The 22,663-nt window shown below is 51.8% G+C and overlaps 1 protein-coding gene across 1 annotated transcript; it reads left to right on the forward strand.

Annotated features, from left to right (window-relative positions):
- Positions 1-18,862: 18,862 nt before the first annotated feature.
- LOC133896745 (uncharacterized) lies at positions 18,863-21,255 on the forward strand. The gene has a single exon (XM_062337349.1). It carries the CDS (start codon positions 19,180-19,182, stop codon positions 20,002-20,004), a length of 825 nt encoding a protein of 274 aa, XP_062193333.1. The 5' UTR covers positions 18,863-19,179; the 3' UTR covers positions 20,005-21,255.
- The last annotated feature ends 1,408 nt before the right edge of the window (positions 21,256-22,663 follow it).

The raw sequence follows: 22,663 nt of genomic DNA on the forward strand, positions 1-22,663 counted from the left end.
TGCTAGCGTTGAGATGTCTCTGGCCATTGTGTCGTCGAGTTGCCTTCGTGCCATGGCCATTGAAGCCCATGTGCTCTGGTCGGCCTTCGTGTTGTGACCGTCGAAGCGAGTGTGTTGCGGTCGGCCTTCATGCTGTGACCGTTGAAGTGGATATGCTCCAGCCCCATTGCCGTTGAGATGTGTTGTGGGATCAATTCTGTACTCTGGCTAGTTGCTATGCTATCGCTGTCGAGGTGGTGGTTTGATCTTTTACTCTGGCCAGCCGCCACGCTGTTGCCATGGATGTTGGTTGCTGCCAACGTGCAACTGCTATTCTGATCTATATGCGTAGAGCTATCATCATGTCTAGCACTTGTTCGAGCTCCTCAGGCCATGTGGGTGCTATCCCTAGCTATCTTTACCATGTTGCCATTCTGGGTGCTGGCCGTCGGCCATCTTTATTGGCTTGCCGTGTGCTAACTATTGTATTTTGTCTTGCCACGTTTGAGCATCGGTACGGTGTGCATGTGCCATCAACCCCACTTGACTTGGACTGCTGCGTGGTCAGGTTTTGGGTTGCCCCGCTGGATTTTAGGTCCCCGTTGGGGCCAGGGCGGGTGTCGGAGGGTGAACTTCACAAGCAGGGATCCGGAGGAACCCCCTTTGAGATTCGGCCAGAGGGATGATTCTGAATCTGTCTTGTATGTGAAATAAATGGGAGTAAATGAGATGCAGGTGGAGTGGATGATCGGATGCAGGAGGAAGCAAATGCTTAGGGGATTTTTAGACAGGTTCGGGCCGTACTGAGCGTAATACCCTACTCCTGTGTGTATGTTATAAATGCTCAGGGAATGTCTCTCTGAGGATCTCTCGTGTTACAGGATGTTTGTCTAAGTCTAGAGATTCGTGCTTCTTCCATCGTCGTCATCCGGAGTTCGTCCGATGTGCTCCGTCCGATCTCCGGTTTATCCAAGTCCAAGTCCCTCTCTTCTCTGAGGAGCCCACCCCTCTTTTATACCTAGTCGGGGCGGGTGGCGTGCCCAGAAAGGATGGCACAAGTTCCGAGGCACCATAAATGGAAAGCAACCATCATGGGCTGCAGCTTGAGGTGACGGGGAGAGTTGAAAACGCGCCCCTGTCTGGTCTTCATCGTCATCATTCCGCTTTTCAGTGGGTGAAGCGGGGAGGGCCTGCCGGGTAGCCATCGAGCAGCCCCACGTCAGACCTTGCAGGGCGGCAGACCTCGCATCTCGAGCCCTACGACGTTATCCCGAGGTGCACCGGATGACGCCTGATGGGACCCGCACATTAAATGTCCCCACGCCTCCCTGCCAGACCGTGGCAGGGACTGACAGCAGGCGTGGGGGAGTGGTTGGAAGTGACAGGCCACGCGCCCTCTTAAATGCAGCCTCCAGCCTCTCACCCATTGACACCTCACCGCTGAGCCCTTGTGGGGACCACCGGCGAAGGACTTCTCGGACCCTCGGGGAACTGTGAGCGCTCAGGGACTACTGTTCACAGCCCCGAGCACTCTCTCCCGGATATGCCCTCTCTTGGGCCTTGGGGAACTCAGGTGCTCGGGGACCATTGTTCACGGCCCCGAGCATCCTCTCCTGGAACTTGACTGCTCGGGTCCTCAGGGAACTCGGGTGCTCGGGGACCACTGTTCATGGCCCCGAGCACCCTCTCCCGGAACTGACTTCTCTTATCATCGGGGAACTCGGGTGCTTGGGGACCACTGTTCATAGCCCCGAGCACCCTCTCCCGGAACTTGACCTTCTCAGGTCATTGGGGAACTTTGGTACTCAGGGACCACTGTTCATGGCCCCGAGCACCCTCTCCCGGGACTTGGTCTTCTCAGACCTCGGGGAGATAATACCCGAGGGAGGGCACCACGTGGTACTCTACTGTCCTGGCCTCGGGACTCGGGGACCCCTGGTTCCCATGTGACCGCACTCGCCCTCGTGGATCTCAGTGAGAAGCTCACTGCCTTCTGCCCGGGTGATGCATTTCAGGAGAACACCGTCCGTGCCGCGCTGATAGAGATCCCCATCTACTATGGCATAGCGTTTGGACTGCCGTGCAATCCTCTCCGCAGAGGCGTCATCCCCGGGAAGGATGTTTTCTTTAAAGTACCCTCGGATCTTGTCGATCCACGAGGCATCCTGAGAACCACCGGCAAGCACAGCGCACTCACCGGGCGGCGGCACCCTGACGGGACTTGCCACTGAGGGCGCCGCCTGGATTCCCTCAACTAGGCTCAAGGGTTCTCCTTCGTCCTGGTCGGCAGGCAGGACGGATGGCCGTGTGAGCCTTTCTTCAAAGGCTCCGGCTGGGACGAGCGCCGGGCAGAGGCCAGGTGGGAGAGGTCATCGGCCAGAGTGCTGTCGCGGCGAGATATGTACCGCAGCTCCAGGCCGTCGAAGTGCCTCTCCTGCCTCCTGACTTCCACCACGTATGCCGCCATCTGAGGATCCATGCACTGGTATTCTTTGGATACTTGGTTGACCACCAGTTGGGAGTCTCCCTTAACTAGTAGGCAACGAATCCCAAGGCCCACTGCCCCCCAGAGGCCAACGATGAGGCCCTCATACTCCGCCATGTTGTTGGTTGCCCGGAAATGCAGCTGCACGACATACTGGAGTACTTCACCCGTTGGGGAGGTGAGAACCACTCTAGCCCCCGCACCTTTTAGCGTGAGAGAGCCATCAAAGTGCATGACCCAATACCCGGGCCCATCTTGCCCGGGGTACGCGGAAATCTCTTCGTGGTTGATCTCGGGGACCGGCGTCCACTCCGCCACAAAGTCAGACAGGGCCTGGCTTTTGCTTGCCTGGCGGCTGACGAAGTGCAGATCGAACTCTGCCAACTCCACTACTCACTTGACGATGCGCCCTGTGCCTTCTTGGTTCTAGAGGATCGGCCTCAGTGGATATGTTGTTACCACCGAGACCTTGTGCATGTGGAAGTAGTGGCGCAACTTCCTGGAAGCGACGAGTACGGCATAGAGCATCTTCTGGACCTGGGGATACCTTGTCTTGGCGTCTCAGAGGACTTCACTGACAAAGTACACCGGTCGCTGTATACGGCGGGCCCGGACTGAGGCCTCACCCGAGGGCTTGTCACATCCCCCGAGCTTGGCCCAGTGGTCGCAGCCGACCAAGATCTCGGGCTCAACTCCCTGGTCGGGAGGAGCCATGGTTTCGGGCTCAACTCTCTCCTCGGGAGGAGCCCCAAGAACTGAAGGTTGCTCGGGGGCGGCCGGGAGCTGGGACCCAGCACCTTGCCCTGAGCACTCATCATGCTCCACCACCAGCATCATGCTCACAACCTGAGGAGTGACCGAGACATAGAGCAATAAAGGCTCACCCTCTGAGGGGGCCACCAGTACGGGTGGTGAGGTGAAGTACTTGTTCAAGTCTTGGAAGGCCTGCTCGGCCTCCGGTGTCCAGTCAAAGTGACTGGTTTTCTTCAGAAGCTTGAAGAGAGGGAGCCCTCGCTCCCCGAGCTTGGAGATAAAGCGCCCCAGGGCCGCCATGCAACCGGTGAGACGCTGAACTTCCTTGAGTCGAGCCGGGGGTCGCATCTGCTCAATGGCCCAGATCTTCTCCGGATTGGCCTCGATTCCTCGACTGGAAACTAAGAAACTGAGGAGCTTGCCCGCAGGCACCCCGAAGACGCATTTCTCAGGGTTACGCTTCAGGCGGGTAGTGCGGAGACTGTTGAAAGTCTCGGCTAAGTCCTCCAGCAGGGTGGCGCAATCTCGGGATTTGACCACGAGATCGTCGATGTAAGCCTCGACGTTGTGGCCAACTTACGAATCAAGGATAATGCGCACGGCCGGCTCGAATGACGACCGAGCGTTGTGCAAACCAAAAGGCATTGAGACATAACAATAGGTCCCCACCTGGGTAGTAAAAGAAGTTTTTTCCTCGTCCTGTTTGGCCATGCGGATTTGGTGATAACCCGAATTTGCATCTAAAAAATACAAAAGATCGCATCCCGTAGTGGCAGATGATGTGTGATGGGACCCGCGCATTAAATGTCCCCACGCCTCCCTGTCAGACCGTGGCAGGGACTAATAGCAGGCGTGGGGGGAGTGGTTGGAAGTGACAGGCCACGTGCCCTCTTAAATGCAGCATCGAGTATCTCACCCATTGACACCTCACCGCTGAGCCCTTGTGGGGACCGCCGGCGAAGGACTTCTCAGGCCCTCAGGGAACTGTGAGTGCTCGGGGACTACTGTTCACAGCCCCGAGCACTCTCTCCCGGATATGCCCTCTCTTGGTCCTCGGGGAACTCGGGTGCTCGAGGACCACTGTTCACTGCCCCGAGCATCCTCTCCCGGAACTTGACTGCTCGGGTCCTCGGGGAACTCGGGTGCTCGGGGACCACTGTTCATGGCCCCGAGCACTCTCTCCCGGAACTGACTTCTCTTGTTATTAGGGAACTCGGGTGCTCGGGGACCACTGTTCATGGCCCCGAGCACCCTCTCCCGAAACTTGGCCTTCTCAGGTCATCGGGGAACTCGGGTACTCGGAGACCACTGTTCATGGCCCCGAGCACCCTCTCCCGGAACTTGGCCTTCTCGGGTCATCGGGGAACTCGCGTACTCGGGGACCACTGTTCGTGGCCCCGAGCATCCTCTCCCGGAACTTGGACTTCTCGGGTCATCGGGGAACTCAGGGACCACTGTTCATGGCCCCGAGCACCCTCTCCCTGGACTTGGTCTTCTCGGACCTCAGGGAGATAATCCTCTAGGGAGGGCGCCACGTGGCACTCTGCTATACTGGCCTCGAGACTCGGGGACCCCTGGTTCCCATGTCATCGACGGCGGGGCTGGTTTTGTGCCCGATATTGATTTCGGGGCTGGGTCGGGTTTGAAGAATCGGGTTTCGGGTCGGGTTCATTCCAGACGACGTGGGTAGACCCGTTGCATCCTTAGACATGATTCCTGTGATTTTTTTTCCATCAGGATGGCTAGAGAATCGAGCTCATAGAAGATCTCTAGGGAAAGCACAAAGGCGAACGCGCACACGAGGAAGAAGGGGACTCCGCCAGGGATGGTGGGGGAACAAAGCAATATGTTGCAGTGGATATTTTTTTCTAGTTTAGATTAGATAGTGTTGTCTTGTATAGCTTCTGGGATTGAACAGCGCTGAGGCGTCCTATGCTAGCCCCCGGATCGAACGTCGGGCACTAGCAGCACCGTTTCACCTAAGGCTCAACTTGTTCCTCGTCAATTTTTCCATGGTCCATATTAACATTGATGGGGATGGTGCAAAGGATATGTGTGAAGGTTAAGGATTTGCTAGTTCTATGTACCGTTTGGAGTTGGGAGACACTTAGAGTAGTACAGGATTCTTTGTTTTTCCTTTGGCCAAACTATTAAGGGGGGTTGAGAATAGTAGCTTGACCTAGTTGGAGCTATAGAAGTGGATGTGATGCCATCTAGTTATGTTTAGCACTACATAGCTCAGATGAAGCCCAAGGAGTTTAAGGATTTCAAAAAAGAAATCAAGAGTTGATTGAATCAAAATGTTCCTATGTTCAAGATAGTCACAGTAGGCACCGTACGATACGGTAAGTCAAGTGATGTGAAATTTGAGTCTAAGTTCTGAAGCTTCAGTCACCGTAGGATATGGTGAGTCAAGCCGAAGGTGAAGTTTCAGTCCAAGTTTTGAAGTTCCAGTCACCATAGGATACGGTGAGGTCACTGTAGGATATGGTGGCACCATAGTGCGAGGTAGAGGATAGACTTGGTGCTCAAGGTGCTCAAGTCTGGTCATCATAGGATAGGGTGGTCACCATAACCCGAGAAAGAGTAGAAGGGATTCTCGAGATGTGAACAGTGCTTAGTCACCGTAGGATATGGTTGTTCTAATCATCGTAAGATACGGTGAGGTCACCATAAGATACAGTGAGTTGGATAGAAGTCCAACGGCTAGTTTTCAGAGTTTGGCTCCACAGTCAATGTAGGATATGGTGGTATACTATGGTGATGTCATCGCAAGATACAGTGACTACCTTTTCTACACAGAATGTGGGCAACGGCTAGTTTTTTAGGCTAGACCTATAAATAGCTTGCCCACTGCCTTTTGGAGGTTGTCTTGGCCATTTGTTTCAGCAGAAGAACCTTGTGAGAGCCAAAATCAAGAAGAAGAGCACTCAAGTGAAGATTAAGGACATCTTTTAGAGCTAGAGAGTAGCTAAGTGTGCATCCATCCACCTCTTTGGTCCTAGCTAGGTCAAGTGAGGTTCTTAGCTTGTTACTCTTGGTGATTGGAATCCTAGATCGCTTGGTGATGTTGGTGACTTGGTGAGCTTCATGGAGACAGATTGTTGAAGCTGCAAGGTGAAGCTTGTGAGTGGTTCAGAATCCACCATTCCGGAGTGGAGAAGGACTACCACCATAGAGCACTTGGTCCTTGCGTTGATCAAGTCTTGGTCCTTGCACAGATTAAGGGGGAGTTACACCTTTGCGTAGGTACTCCAACAAGGACTAAGGAGAAGCGCCAACTTCCTGATACCTCAGCAAAAATTCAAGTATTTCTAACACTCTCTTTCAATTCAGATTTTACATTCTTGTAATACATTTCTAGTACCTCAGTTCCGCTTTTACTTTCCTAGAAATGACTTGCTAGAAGATAGGGTTGGAACTAGAGTGCAAAACTTAGGGTAGTATTGAGTCAAGAAAAATCTCAATTCATCTCTCCCTCCCCTCTTGGGCATCTAGATCCTTTCAATTATGTATTACTAAGGGGAAAAAGAGAGAACATTTACAATGCCCTATACTGCTAGCAGGGGTGCACTAGTATATATAAAATCTAACCATCGATTTGCTCGGGCAATTAGTAATTGTTCTGGTTTTTCAAGAAATTTATAGACTTTGCCATTTAGGGTTTGATGGGTCTTTTTCCCTAACATCTGGTGTGTGAATAAAAAAACACATCAAGTGTGTTTTCCGAGCATCTGCCCTATCTTCTTCAGCACCAGCAGTGAGTTGCTTCTGCCATGCCCTAGATCGTCGTCGTCATCAAGCCCTAGATTATCGCCGCCATCAACAGCGTCACCATTCAACAACTGCCACTCCCTTGCCAGCACATCGGCACATCAGCCACCAGTCCCGTCCTCCCCACCACCTTTGTCGTGGCGTTGCCACGCAACTGCCTCTCTGGACAGCACGTGGAATACCCATGTCAGGCCATGTAAGGCACCCACCAGCTGGTGCCGCGGGTAATTGGTGTGACGCTGCCCACCAATCAGAACATGATGCCATTGATGACAATGATGCGTGCATCGCCAACTCGATCCCCCATGCAACATAGACAAAACACCCACGGGCTTCATCTGTCGCAAACCCTCACCACCTTAGCATGGTGTAGGGCTCAGGCGTGTGCACCCTCACCAAGGGCCCCTTCACAAACGTCCTTCGAGTTTTCTTCAAATTCATCTGTACAAATAGAGGACGATCCTGAATGAAGTGAATGCATCACAGGCTAGCCCGTACCATGCACGGGTGCATCCCACGGCTACTAAAGTGAGTGCGCTCTATGGCTTGTGCCACTATTCAAGAGCAATGGCTTCACAGCTAACAATGAGAAAAAGGGGCTTGAGCTCCACTTCAAGGACTTCGACGCCCTCGACCACACGCTCGGCGACGTCTTCTTCAGCGCGCTCACCAACCAGGCTAACGCGGTGTCACCAGCGCCAAGGCGTGAAGTGTCACCGGGAAGAGGCACGGGCTAGGTCAAGCTACAACGTGGGCTGAGAGAGAAGCGGTCAAACAAACAGTGGAGCCCAGATGAGTGGGCGTGAGAGAGGGCAGGGAACGCAGTCAAAAAATTTATCGCCGAAAAAAAATCGATAAATCTGATAATCCCGTTTATCGGTGGGGGCCGATAAATTTACTTATCGGTCAAAAATTTTGGTAATTTTTGAATTTGGCGTCTTTTGATTTCCGGATCCAATATGTAAGCAACAAAACGTTGGCACGCAGGCCGTAGGCCGCTAGACGACCCCTCCAATACTAATTCATTTATGTGTTATTTTTGATGTCAAATGATTTGGATGCAATCTATGTGATTTTCTACATAAATTGAGTCTTTTTTTTTCAAATTTTGTCCAAAAAATTTTGTTTATCGCCGATAGAATTCCGATAAATTCGATAATCCTGTTTATCGCTAACCTCTGATAAATTGTTTTTATCGATAAATTTTTCCTTACGCTTGAGGGCTATATGTATGCGGGAAAAGAGCGAAGGGATGCATGGGCGAACTGAAATATCTAAACCGTGAACCCCAATTTTCCTCTGCAATCCCAGTCCCTTTGATCGTTCTTGTGACAATCTGGTATCAGAGACTATCGATCCTGGAGTTTTCCGAGTATCTTCATGTGCTGAGATATCGAACTTGTGAGTAGCAGCAGATGGCAGAACGACATCAGTAGATGGCTGAACTCTTCTGTGTTCTGTCGCAGATGGTGGCGACGCAAGCGGCGACGCTCGAGGTGCTCACGAAGTGGAAACCCGAGATGGAGACATCTGTGGTGGAGCTGCGAACATAGATGGGTGATCTGCAAGTGCAGGTGAGCCAGATCGCGAGCAATCTGGTCCTGAACATCCAACCGGTGGATCTCCCACCGATCCTGCCGCGTCCGAGCAAGTAGCCGATGGAGGAGGAACCCGGGAATGGGTTCGGGGCATGCAAAGGCGAGGAGATCAGGCCTGACGGCCACTGCTGGAGTCATGAGATCTGAGGGTCAAGACACAGGGTGGTCACCACCCGGTTACCATCCTCGGGCAATGGTATGAACCTTGCTCCCAGACAGCTCCATTCTCCACGGGGTGTGATGACTTGGGGAGATCGGCACGCTTACAGCCCACACCACCATACACCTTTGCCTAGGTTGGATTTTCCTCAATTCAGTGGGGATCAGCCGCGGTTGTGGAAGAAGTGTTGTGAGTCTTACTTTAGGGTGTTTGGGGGTAGCCATGGAGTCTTGGGTGCATATTGCAGCGATGCATTTTGTGGGAGGAGCCACGGTGTGGCTGGAGAACGATCAATTATGAGTCGATCGCTTGAGTTGGGAGGAGTTTTGTGAGGTGGTGTGTGAGAAGTTTGTAAGAGATGAGTTTACTCAGACCTTGTGACGCCCGTTTTCTTGCCGCGGCCCAGCCCAGCCTTCGCCTGCTTTCGGCCCAGCCGCCCGCGCGCCGCTGTCCAGTGGGACCCGCCCGTCAGCTCCATTGTCCCCGAATCCACCCCGCCCCGTATCCAAACCGATCCCGCAGCTGCCGCACCGAGTCCGATTTCGCCGGCACGTCCGCCCTACGCGCTGCGCCTGCACAACAATTCGCGCCCTCCCCTCCGCCTATTTAACCCCCCAGCGCGCCGCCGCCTCATCTGCCCCAATTGCCGAGAAAACCGGAGCTCGCCGAGCGCCATAGCCGCCGCCGCTGTGCTCACCGAGCCAATCCTCCGCGCCCGAACCTCCCCGCCGCGACCAAGCGTGCCAGCAGCTTCGCAGTAGCGGGAGGAGCCTGTTTCGCTGCTCGCCGACACATCTCCGCCGCCAGACCGAGCCGTCATCGCGCACCGGTAAGCGCCGCCGCCTCTCTCCGTCGTCAGCGCTCCCCAAGCCATATTACGGTCAATTAATGCCTCCTCCGTCTTCACATGCCTCCCTAGAATCTTTCCCGACCGCCAATCGAGCCGCTCCGTCGTCGCAGCGGCACCTTCACCGAGCTCCGATCCCGCCGCCGCCTCTCGCCGTCGCTGAGCCGTTGGAAGCCACCCCGACGTGGACGTGTTGCTCAATCGGGTTCGCCGTCGTCTCCACTCCGTATTCCGCCGCTTGCCGTCGAAGTTCGGCCACCGGAGCTCCACTCCGGCGACTCTCCGGTCAAGCACCGCCGCCTTGAGCTCGCGCCACCGACCCGAGGAGGAAGATTCAAGGTTAGCCGTCGGATCCCCTTTGAACACTCCTGATTAGATCGCAAAATACCCTTTCACAACCCAGTAGAAAGCCGCCACGTGTCCCTCTTTAACCCAGTCAGCAGCCGAGATACGTCAGCGCGCCACGTGGATGTCCCTGTCCTACGTGGCAGAGCCAAGTCAGCATTGGATGCCCAGTCAGCAGCCCAGTCAACCTGTGACGTCATCATTGCGCATTAATTAGGATTTTCAGTATAAAAAGAATTACACCTATTCTATGAAATTAGGGAGATTTGCAAGGAAACCCCTAGGCTTCACTGTTTTTGCATATAGGCCCTTAGATAGTTCTGGATAATTGCAATTACGCCCCTGGACTATAGGATAATTGCAATTAGGCCCCTGGATTTGAGGGTAATTATGTTTAGGTCCCTGAACTTTGCACTTAAGCCCCTAGAACTTTCTGTTTTTACAATTTAGTCCTTGCAATCTTTCAGAAAAGCCCCTGTAGAGTAGAATTAATGTAACTTTTCCATACGAACTCCGATTTAGGTGATTTTCGCGCTCCCGAGATCATAGCAGCGTGTACTTTCCGTTCATAGCCTTTTTAGAGTTAGTTTCTCCTGTTTAGTGTGTTGTATTTAGCTGTTTTGTTATTTCTTTCCGGTGTGTGCTTCGGCTTAGGAGGAGAGCAGAGTGCCAGCATTCAGGACCAAGTTTTCGAAGATTCTGAGTAGCCAACTTATGAAGGCAAGTGTCCTTAATCACCTTGATTTAACCATAGATCATTATAGTTTACTTTTCCTTAGTTGCATGCTTGTCTAATTTTGAAATCCCATGAATAGGGTTTACTAGAATTTGTGTGGCCATTCCTTGTAGCCTCTTTTGGGGTGTTTGGGTCCTGTAAAAGGGTAGTCATGCTAGTGCAGTCATGGATTAGAATTATTATGAACTTTGATTAATAACTATGAAACAAGTACTTGGGAGAATTGATAATCTTGTAGTAACTTAAACTTAGGGATCCCAACTGGATGGCTAGTATGTGCTGGAGCTACACAGCAGGGTTTGTGTACGTTCCCGTGTGGGATCCTAAGGACCGATTCTTGGAGCCTGTAACCTGGCAAAACAGCACAACCATGAGGCCTATATGGGTATGGCCTGGCTAAGTAATTAGTGTTCTTCGCATTCTGTACGCACCAATGGTTGGTTCAGTGGCACAAGAGGGGGCCTCTGCAGTGGATGGGATCCCTGTTAGCGGTGAAACCTCAGTGGGTGCTTATAGATGTGGAGATACTTTGTAACAGCCTTGTAGTGAGACCCCGGCCATACACCCCGGAAGTGTAAGGCAAAAAGTGAATCACGACTCGTGGGTAAAGTGTGCAAACTCTGCAGAGTAAATAAACTGATCGATCAGTCGTGCTCACGGTCAAGAGCGGCTTGGACTTCTTCAGGATTAGATGGGAACTTTAAGGGTTGGTTTTGGGTAGTCGGGTGGTGGTACTCCCGATGAGTCGGTAACCGGATATGGGGTATCTGGTGAGTCTGGTAGTCGGATGGAATCCGATGAGTTATGTTCTTAAATTGTTGGAATAAAATTCTAGTAAATAGGATTGCTAGGTTGTTTGAGTCTGGTTTAGCTGAGCATAGTCGCAGTAATCCCCAAGTTGACTTTTCCTTGTCAATAGCCTGCATGTCATATTTTTCCTCCACTTGCTGAGTACTTTATGTACTCACGCTTGCCTTTTCCCTACCCTCGGATGCTGCTCAGAAGGTGAAGTCTTCGAGGAAGTCCCGGGCGAGGATGCTGATTTCTAGAAGGAGTGGGCTGAGAGAGAAGCGGTCAAACAAACAGTGGAGCCCAGATGAGTGGGCGTGAGAGAGGGCAGGGAACGCAGTCAAAAAATTTATCGCCGAAAAAAAATCGATAAATCTGATAATCCCGTTTATCGGTGGGGGCCGATAAATTTACTTATCGGTCAAAAATTTTGGTAATTTTTGAATTTGGCGTCTTTTGATTTCCGGATCCAATATGTAAGCAACAAAACGTTGGCACGCAGGCCGTAGGCCGCTAGACGACCCCTCCAATACTAATTCATTTATGTGTTATTTTTGATGTCAAATGATTTGGATGCAATCTATGTGATTTTCTACATAAATTGAGTCTTTTTTTTTCAAATTTTGTCCAAAAAATTTTGTTTATCGCCGATAGAATTCCGATAAATTCGATAATCCTGTTTATCGCTAACCTCTGATAAATTGTTTTTATCGATAAATTTTTCCTTACGCTTGAGGGCTATATGTATGCGGGAAAAGAGCGAAGGGATGCATGGGCGAACTGAAATATCTAAACCGTGAACCCCAATTTTCCTCTGCAATCCCAGTCCCTTTGATCGTTCTTGTGACAATCTGGTATCAGAGACTATCGATCCTGGAGTTTTCCGAGTATCTTCATGTGCTGAGATATCGAACTTGTGAGTAGCAGCAGATGGCAGAACGACATCAGTAGATGGCTGAACTCTTCTGTGTTCTGTCGCAGATGGTGGCGACGCAAGCGGCGACGCTCGAGGTGCTCACGAAGTGGAAACCCGAGATGGAGACATCTGTGGTGGAGCTGCGAACATAGATGGGTGATCTGCAAGTGCAGGTGAGCCAGATCGCGAGCAATCTGGTCCTGAACATCCAACCGGTGGATCTCCCACCGATCCTGCCGCGTCCGAGCAAGTAGCCGATGGAGGAGGAACCCGGGAATGGGTTCGGGGCATGCAAAGGCGAGGAGATCAGGCCTGACGGCCACTGCTGGAGTCATGAGATCTGAGGGTCAAGACACAGGGTGGTCACCACCCGGTTACCATCCTCGGGCAATGGTATGAACCTTGCTCCCAGACAGCTCCATTCTCCACGGGGTGTGATGACTTGGGGAGATCGGCACGCTTACAGCCCACACCACCATACACCTTTGCCTAGGTTGGATTTTCCTCAATTCAGTGGGGATCAGCCGCGGTTGTGGAAGAAGTGTTGTGAGTCTTACTTTAGGGTGTTTGGGGGTAGCCATGGAGTCTTGGGTGCATATTGCAGCGATGCATTTTGTGGGAGGAGCCACGGTGTGGCTGGAGAACGATCAATTATGAGTCGATCGCTTGAGTTGGGAGGAGTTTTGTGAGGTGGTGTGTGAGAAGTTTGTAAGAGATGAGTTTACTCAGACCTTGTGACGCCCGTTTTCTTGCCGCGGCCCAGCCCAGCCTTCGCCTGCTTTCGGCCCAGCCGCCCGCGCGCCGCTGTCCAGTGGGACCCGCCCGTCAGCTCCATTGTCCCCGAATCCACCCCGCCCCGTATCCAAACCGATCCCGCAGCTGCCGCACCGAGTCCGATTTCGCCGGCACGTCCGCCCTACGCGCTGCGCCTGCACAACAATTCGCGCCCTCCCCTCCGCCTATTTAACCCCCCAGCGCGCCGCCGCCTCATCTGCCCCAATTGCCGAGAAAACCGGAGCTCGCCGAGCGCCATAGCCGCCGCCGCTGTGCTCACCGAGCCAATCCTCCGCGCCCGAACCTCCCCGCCGCGACCAAGCGTGCCAGCAGCTTCGCAGTAGCGGGAGGAGCCTGTTTCGCTGCTCGCCGACACATCTCCGCCGCCAGACCGAGCCGTCATCGCGCACCGGTAAGCGCCGCCGCCTCTCTCCGTCGTCAGCGCTCCCCAAGCCATATTACGGTCAATTAATGCCTCCTCCGTCTTCACATGCCTCCCTAGAATCTTTCCCGACCGCCAATCGAGCCGCTCCGTCGTCGCAGCGGCACCTTCACCGAGCTCCGATCCCGCCGCCGCCTCTCGCCGTCGCTGAGCCGTTGGAAGCCACCCCGACGTGGACGTGTTGCTCAATCGGGTTCGCCGTCGTCTCCACTCCGTATTCCGCCGCTTGCCGTCGAAGTTCGGCCACCGGAGCTCCACTCCGGCGACTCTCCGGTCAAGCACCGCCGCCTTGAGCTCGCGCCACCGACCCGAGGAGGAAGATTCAAGGTTAGCCGTCGGATCCCCTTTGAACACTCCTGATTAGATCGCAAAATACCCTTTCACAACCCAGTAGAAAGCCGCCACGTGTCCCTCTTTAACCCAGTCAGCAGCCGAGATACGTCAGCGCGCCACGTGGATGTCCCTGTCCTACGTGGCAGAGCCAAGTCAGCATTGGATGCCCAGTCAGCAGCCCAGTCAACCTGTGACGTCATCATTGCGCATTAATTAGGATTTTCAGTATAAAAAGAATTACACCTATTCTATGAAATTAGGGAGATTTGCAAGGAAACCCCTAGGCTTCACTGTTTTTGCATATAGGCCCTTAGATAGTTCTGGATAATTGCAATTACGCCCCTGGACTATAGGATAATTGCAATTAGGCCCCTGGATTTGAGGGTAATTATGTTTAGGTCCCTGAACTTTGCACTTAAGCCCCTAGAACTTTCTGTTTTTACAATTTAGTCCTTGCAATCTTTCAGAAAAGCCCCTGTAGAGTAGAATTAATGTAACTTTTCCATACGAACTCCGATTTAGGTGATTTTCGCGCTCCCGAGATCATAGCAGCGTGTACTTTCCGTTCATAGCCTTTTTAGAGTTAGTTTCTCCTGTTTAGTGTGTTGTATTTAGCTGTTTTGTTATTTCTTTCCGGTGTGTGCTTCGGCTTAGGAGGAGAGCAGAGTGCCAGCATTCAGGACCAAGTTTTCGAAGATTCTGAGTAGCCAACTTATGAAGGCAAGTGTCCTTAATCACCTTGATTTAACCATAGATCATTATAGTTTACTTTTCCTTAGTTGCATGCTTGTCTAATTTTGAAATCCCATGAATAGGGTTTACTAGAATTTGTGTGGCCATTCCTTGTAGCCTCTTTTGGGGTGTTTGGGTCCTGTAAAAGGGTAGTCATGCTAGTGCAGTCATGGATTAGAATTATTATGAACTTTGATTAATAACTATGAAACAAGTACTTGGGAGAATTGATAATCTTGTAGTAACTTAAACTTAGGGATCCCAACTGGATGGCTAGTATGTGCTGGAGCTACACAGCAGGGTTTGTGTACGTTCCCGTGTGGGATCCTAAGGACCGATTCTTGGAGCCTGTAACCTGGCAAAACAGCACAACCATGAGGCCTATATGGGTATGGCCTGGCTAAGTAATTAGTGTTCTTCGCATTCTGTACGCACCAATGGTTGGTTCAGTGGCACAAGAGGGGGCCTCTGCAGTGGATGGGATCCCTGTTAGCGGTGAAACCTCAGTGGGTGCTTATAGATGTGGAGATACTTTGTAACAGCCTTGTAGTGAGACCCCGGCCATACACCCCGGAAGTGTAAGGCAAAAAGTGAATCACGACTCGTGGGTAAAGTGTGCAAACTCTGCAGAGTAAATAAACTGATCGATCAGTCGTGCTCACGGTCAAGAGCGGCTTGGACTTCTTCAGGATTAGATGGGAACTTTAAGGGTTGGTTTTGGGTAGTCGGGTGGTGGTACTCCCGATGAGTCGGTAACCGGATATGGGGTATCTGGTGAGTCTGGTAGTCGGATGGAATCCGATGAGTTATGTTCTTAAATTGTTGGAATAAAATTCTAGTAAATAGGATTGCTAGGTTGTTTGAGTCTGGTTTAGCTGAGCATAGTCGCAGTAATCCCCAAGTTGACTTTTCCTTGTCAATAGCCTGCATGTCATATTTTTCCTCCACTTGCTGAGTACTTTATGTACTCACGCTTGCCTTTTCCCTACCCTCGGATGCTGCTCAGAAGGTGAAGTCTTCGAGGAAGTCCCGGGCGAGGATGCTGATTTCTAGAAGGAAGAAGGCGTTGATTGAAGACCATGTCCTAGGCTGGTGTTTCCCCCGGACAACGCCTGTGGATGGATGGGTGTTCCGCTGCCATTTGAAGATTTATTAGTATTTTCTTTCAGACCTTCGGGTCCTTTTGTAAGGAATGTTTACGTTATTTAAGACACAGTTTATGTTATCACTAATGACGTCGCTGCATGTATGTAAAACTTGATCTTGGCATACATGTGGAATACATCTGGTTGTTTCCTTTAAAACCGGGTGTGACAGAAGTGGTATCAGAGCCGTGTTGACCGTAGGACGCAAGCCTAGTTAGAAATGGTCGGTATTAAGGACTGAGCTTTGGAAAAAAAAAGAAAAGGGGGTTTTGAAAATTCTTTTGCTCCACCAGTGTTATTTGTCCTCCCTTCCTTGGCCCTTGTTTACAAATCTTTAAAATGTTTACTGATTTTCACTTTTTCAAAATTTTAGATGGCCCGCACGAGACGGACAGCCCGCAAGCAAGTGGGAGGCTTCATCCCTGCAAGAGCTACCTCGGACGTCACATGGGCACATCAGGCACCTGCAGAGTTCCACACCACCGGACTGCATGCGGGAGAGTTACCCCGCAAACTCTGGTCGATCCTCAAAGGCTTGGGGTATCAGGAGGCCCCGGTCTACAAGGGGGTCAGGACGCCACTGAGCAATAATGGATATTCTTGGATGGTGGAGGTGGCTATCTACGAGAAGATTCCGGATGGCGACGGGTGCAAGGTACGAAGGATCCATGCAGCCATCGCTCCGAGGGAGAGTTTTGCTGCCGGGATTGGCGATGCCGCTCGCCAGGCCCTGGCAGTGCTTTGTGCAGAGTACCATGGCATTCTTCAGACCACCCCCTACCACTTCTACCCTCAACGAGCCAGTGGTAGCCTGGAAGTCACCTTCGCCCCCACCAGTAGAGAAGGTGATGCAAGATTGGTGGAGCAGGTTCGCTTCACGGATATCCTGACACGGGAGCTGGACGGAGCCCTCGACGAGTTACACGATACACACCTGAGGCTCGCCGAAGCTGAAGCAAGAATTCGAGATCTGCAAGCAAAGATGTCAGAGGATTCGGAGGAGGAGCCAGAGGAGAGGCCTGACCCGGAGCTGCCACACTCTCCTTCCCGCAAGAAGCTCCGCCTGGAGGCTGCTATATGGATTTCACCTCAAGATTTGTCAGAGGGTGGTGACAGTTCCTAGGCAGTAGTTTCCCTAATAATAGTCAGGATCGTTTAGAGTCGTTGCTTAGTGTGATGTTTGCTTAGTGCTTTTGCTTTGAGATAGTTGTTAAGTTTGCTTAGTTAGTGTCGGTGTGGTGTCTTTCGCTATTGTTTCCCCTATCAATCAATCAATAAATCAGTTTTGAGTCTGCTTTTATATTTCATCTGTCCTTGCCCTACTCTCGAGCTCAATCGCATAATCTTGCAATCGCCAGATGGTGAACATGAGGAACCCGAATGGTGCTGACGCTAACCGAAATAACACCGAAGATAACAATCCAAATGCTCACCCCCAGGATGATAACCAGGACACGTTCCCCTCCTGGAGCAGGCGGACCAATCGGAATGGGGTGGATGCGATGCAAATGATGGCTGCGCAGACTCAAATCCTGCAAGGATTAGCACAAACAGTGGCGAGACTCCAACAAGCGCCCCTAGCTCATCAGGCCCCGCCACCACAGATGCAGTCGCAAAACAAGTTGAAGGAATTCCTGAGCACCAAACCTCCCGTCTTCGCGCAAGCAGTAGAGCCGATGGACGCAGATGATTGGCTCAGGGCAATTGAAAGCAAGCTGCAAATATCTCAATGCGTCGGCAGAGAGAGAGAGTCCTCTTTGCTTCACACCAACTTGTGGGACCCGCGTCGGAATGGTGGACGGCGTACATAGCTGCCCACGAGGACCCACAGGAGATTACCTGGAGAGAATTCAAGGACAGTTTCAGGAAAAGGGTAGTCATGCTAGTGCAGTCATGGATTAGAATTATTATGAACTTTGATTAATAACTATGAAACAAGTACTTGGGAGAATTGATAATCTTGTAGTAACTTGAACTTAGGCATCCCAACTGGATGGCTAGTATGTGGTGGAGCTACACAGCAGGGTTTGTGTACGTTCCCGTGTGGGATCCTAAGGACCGATTCTTGGAGCCTGTAACCTGGCAAAACAGCACAACCATGAGGCCTATATGGGTACAGCCTGGCTAAGTAATTAGTGTTCTTCGCATTCTGTACACACCAATGGTTGGTTCAGTGGCACAAGAGGGGGCCTCTGCAGTGGATGGGATCCCTGTTAGCGGTGAAACCTCAGTGGGTGCTTATAGATGTGGAGATACTTTGTAACAGCCTTGTACTGAGACCCCGGCCATACACCCCGGAAGTGTAAGGCAAAAAGGGAATCACGACTCGTGGGTAAAGTGTTTAAACTCTGCAGAGTAAATAAACTGATCGATCAGCCGTGCTCACGGTCAAGAGCGGCTTGGACTTCTTCAGGATTAGATGGGAACTTTAAGGGTTGGTTTTGGGTAGTCGGGTGGTGGTACTCCCGATGAGTCGGTAGCCGGATATGGGGTATCTGGTTAGTCTGGTAGTCGGATGGAATCCGATGAGTTATGTTCTTAAATTGTTGGAATAAAATTCTAGTAAATAGGATTGCTAGGTTGTTTGAGTCTGGTTTAGCTGAGCATAGTCGCAGTAATCCCCAAGTTGACTTTTCCTTGTCAATAGCCTGCATGTCATATTTTTCCTCCACTTGCTGAGTACTTTATGTACTCACGCTTGCCTTTTCCCTACCCTTGGATGCTGCTCAGAAGGTGAAGTCTTCGAGGAAGTCCCGGGCGAGGACGCTGATTTCTAGAAGGAAGAAGGCGTTGATTGAAGACCATGTCCTAGGCTGATGTTTCCCCCGGACAACGCCTGTGGATGGATGGGTGTTCCGCTGCCATTTGAAGATTTATTAGTATTTTTTTTCAGACCTTCGGGTCCTTTTGTAAGGAATGTTTACGTTATTTAAGACACAGTTTATGTTATCACTAATGACGTCGCTGCATGTATATAAAACTTGATCCTGGCATACATGTGGAATACATCTGGTTGTTTCCTTTAAAACCGGGTGTGACAGACCTTGCGGCATTTCTTCCACCTAAGGCAAAACGGGACCGTAGCAGAGTACATAGAGGTGTTCGAGGGAATGATGCACACGATGTTAGCACACAATGCTCACTGGGATCACTGGTTCTTTGTTTCTCACTTTGTGGATGGGTTGAAGGAGGAGATTAGAGCCGCGGTCGTGTTGCATAGGCCTCAAGATCTAGATACTGCCGTGTCCTAGGCTATTTTGTAGGAGGAGGTTGTGGAGATGGGACAATGCAGGGAGACGCGCAAAGTGGAGCCCTTGGCCATGGCATCCTGAGGGGCGCCACGCCAGGGCTTTCTGCTGCCTCCACCACCAATGAAGCCAGATGCCAGGCCGATGCCATTGGACAAAGACCGAAAGGGTTCTGAAGGTGCTAAAGGAGGAGAAGACAAGGTGGTCGCGCTGAGAGCATACAGGAAGGCCCAAGGACAATGCTTCACTTGTAGAGAAAGGTGGACTGGACGTGATCACTGGTATGCAACCACTATCCAGTTGCATGTGGTTGAGGAGTTGTTGGTGCTCATGATGGCGGGCACCGAAGATGGTGATAAACCTGGGCTCGAAACTAAGAAGGGAGCGGAGGATCTGATGACTATCTCCAAGGCGGCTCTATCTGGGGAGGAGATTGCCCACACCGTGCGACTACAAGGACTGATTCAGCGCAAGGAGGTCCTGATGCTTGTGGACTCTGGAAGTTCGAATAGCTTTATCAGTGAAGGAGCCGCTCGACACCTATCAGATGTGAGACGTGAGGTGAAGCCAATTCGAGTTCAAGTGGCGGGCGGGGGAGTCCTGACCTGCTCGGAGGAAATCCCAGGATGTGAGTGGTGGATTGGAGGTGAGACTTTCTGCACTACATTGAAGGTGCTTCTCCTAGCCTGTTATGATGTGATTCTTGGAATTGATTGGTTGGAAGGGCACAGTCCCATGGAAGCAGATTGGCAGCAGAAACACCTGACGTTTGTTCAGAATGGGAGAAAGGTGCGTTTACAGGGAGTTAGGACAAATGTCGATCGTTGTGAGGGGTTGAATGGATCACAATTGAAGGGGTTGGGCAACAGAGGGGCTATTGCACACCTGGTCCATCTGTGTGCAATATCTGAATTGCCAGGAGCAGCAGATTTCCCTAAAAGCATATAGAGGTTGGTGCAGCAGTTCAGCAACCTGGTTGAGGAACCTCAAGGATTGCCTCCGCCAAGGCCATTTGATCACTCAATTCCGCTTCTTCCTGGGGCTTGACCGATGAATGTGTGCCCCTACTGCTATAGCCTGTTCTAGAAGGATGAAATCGAGCGTCAGGTCAAAGAAATGATGCGGCAGGGAGTGATCCAGATGAGCTCGAGTCCTTTTGCTTTGCCAATGTTGTTAGTTCACAAGAAAGATGGGAGTTAGAGATTTTGCATAGATTACCACCATCTGAAGCAATTACAATGAAGAACCGATTCCCCTTGCAGGTGGTGGATGAATTATTGGACGAGTTGGCGAAGGCGATATGGTTCACTTGCTGAGACTTGCACTCGGGCTATCACCAGATCCGGATGCGGCCTGAAGACAAGCACGAGACCACTTTCAAAACCCATCAAGGGTATTACGAGTTCCACATGATGTCCTATGGCCTCATAGGTGCACCGGCGACCTTCCAGGGAACCATGAATGTGATTCTGGCGCCGTTGTTGCAGAAGGGAGTGCTTGTATTTATCGTTGATATACTAATTTACAGTGCCACATTGGAGGAACATGAGAGGATGCTCAAGAGTGTCTTTGAAATCTAGGTGGAGCATGAACTCCGAGTGAAGCCGAGTGCCTGTTCACGTAGAAGTAGCTCAGGTACCTGGGACATGTGATTGGGGGCGGGTGCGTGGCAACGGATGTGAAGAACATCCAAGCGGTGAAAATTGGCCAGTACCCACAAACACCAGAGAGGAACGCGGATTTTTAGGCTTGGCGGGGTACTACAGGAAGTTTTTGCGCCATTTTGGGGTTATCAGTCGGCCACTCACTGATCTCTTGAAGAAAAACCAAGTGTTTGTGTGGACCTGAGAGGCGGAGGAGTCCTTCAGAACTCTGCAGCAAGCTCTGGTAGCCACTCTGATGTTAACCCTGCCTAACATCGACAAAACTTTTGTGATTGAAGCAGATGCATCGAAGAAGGGAATTGGAGCAATATTGATCTAGGACGAGCACCCAGTGGCATTTCTGAGCAAGGCGTTGGGGCCTAAGACTCGGTGCTTGTCCACTTATGAGAAGGAGGGCCTGGCTATTCTGATGGCAGGGGAACAATGGCGGCAGTACCTGCAGCATGCGGAGTTTGTGATCCGAACAGATCAACAGAGCATCGTGCACCTAGAACAACAGCGGATCAGTACGCCATGGCAACAGAAATTGTTGATGAAGCTTGTGACGCCCGTTTAAAATCACTCCGGCCCAGCCCAAACCCCCATTTGATTTCGGCCCGCCCTCGCGTTCGCCCACTGACCAGAGGGTCCCGCCCGTCAGCGCTGTCGTCCCCGCCCGCGCCGATCCGAGCTAACCCCGCAACCGCCGCGCCCCAAATCCACCGGCACGCCCGCCCTTCGCGCCCGCGCCTGCGCAACAGATACGCCCACCTTCGCCTATTTAGCCGCAGCACCGTCGTTTCGATCCCATCTTGCACACGCGCCAGAAAACCCAAGCAGCTCCGCCGCCACTGAGCTCGCCAAGCCCAATTCGCCTCACCCGAGCCGTCCCCTTCGCGTCCGAGCTCGCCGCCAGCTTCACCGTAGCGTGGGGAATCTGTTTCACAGCTCGCCGAAGCTTCTCCGCCGTCGGACCGAGCTCGCACCGAACGCCGGTAAGCGCCGTTGCCCCTTCACCGTGGTCAGCCGTCACCGTTCACCCTCGCGACCAATTAACTCTCTCTCCGGCACCGCATGCTACCCAGGAAGCTTCCCCGACCGTCGGTGTCGTCTCTCCGTCGCCGTAGACGTGAACCCGTCGAGTTCTGACCGCCGCCGCCCGCCATTGCCATCGCCGACCGCCACCAGAGGCTCCCCGGCCGTCGAGAAGCTCCCAGTGAGTTTCCACGTGCTCTCCCCGTCCGTTTGCGCCTTTCCCCGTAGAGTTTGGCAGCCGGTAGCACAAGATCGCGTGTCTCCGGCGAACTTCCGGCGAAGTCCGAGGCGGCGCCGCCGTCTTCCATCGCCGCCGGCCTGTTTTCCCTTCCCAATCAACCTCGGCCGTCAGATCTATTTTGAACGCCCCAGATTAGAAGGCCCCGTACCCCTTCGCTAGCCAATAGGATTGCGCCACGTGTCCTCTTTAATACAGTCAGCAGCCGAGCCACGTCAGCGCGCCACGTGGGTGCTCCTGTCCTACGTGGCAGAGCCATGTCAGCCCTAAAGCCCAGTCAACTGCCCCGTTAGCCAGTGACGTCAGCCTTGCGCATTAAATAGGATTTTCAGTATAAAAATAAATCAATCTATTCTCTGAAATTAGGGAAATTTGCAAATAGACCCTTAGGCTTCACTGTTTTCACATAAAGGCCCTTAGATAGTTCTGGTTAATTGCAATTAGGCCCCTGGACTTTAGAATAATTGCAATTAGCCCCCTGGACTTTAGAATAATTGCAATTAGGCCCCTGGACTTTAGAATAATTACATTTAGACCCTTGAACTTTAGGATAATCATGGTTAGGTCCCTGAACTTTACACATAAGCCCCTAGAACTTTCTGTTTTTACAATTTAATCCATGCAATCTTTCAGAAAAGCCCCTGTAGAGTAGAACTAGTGTAACTTTTCCATACAAACTCCGATTTAGGTG

Source organism: Phragmites australis, chromosome 17 (genome assembly GCF_958298935.1).
Source record: "Phragmites australis chromosome 17, lpPhrAust1.1, whole genome shotgun sequence".
Classification (NCBI taxonomy): domain Eukaryota; kingdom Viridiplantae; phylum Streptophyta; class Magnoliopsida; order Poales; family Poaceae; genus Phragmites; species Phragmites australis.

Excerpts from the sequence above, each read along its gene's own strand:
- LOC133896745 (XM_062337349.1), top strand. The coding sequence starts at position 19,180 with ATGAAGCCAGATGCCAGGCCGATGCCATTGGACAAAGACCGAAAGGGT.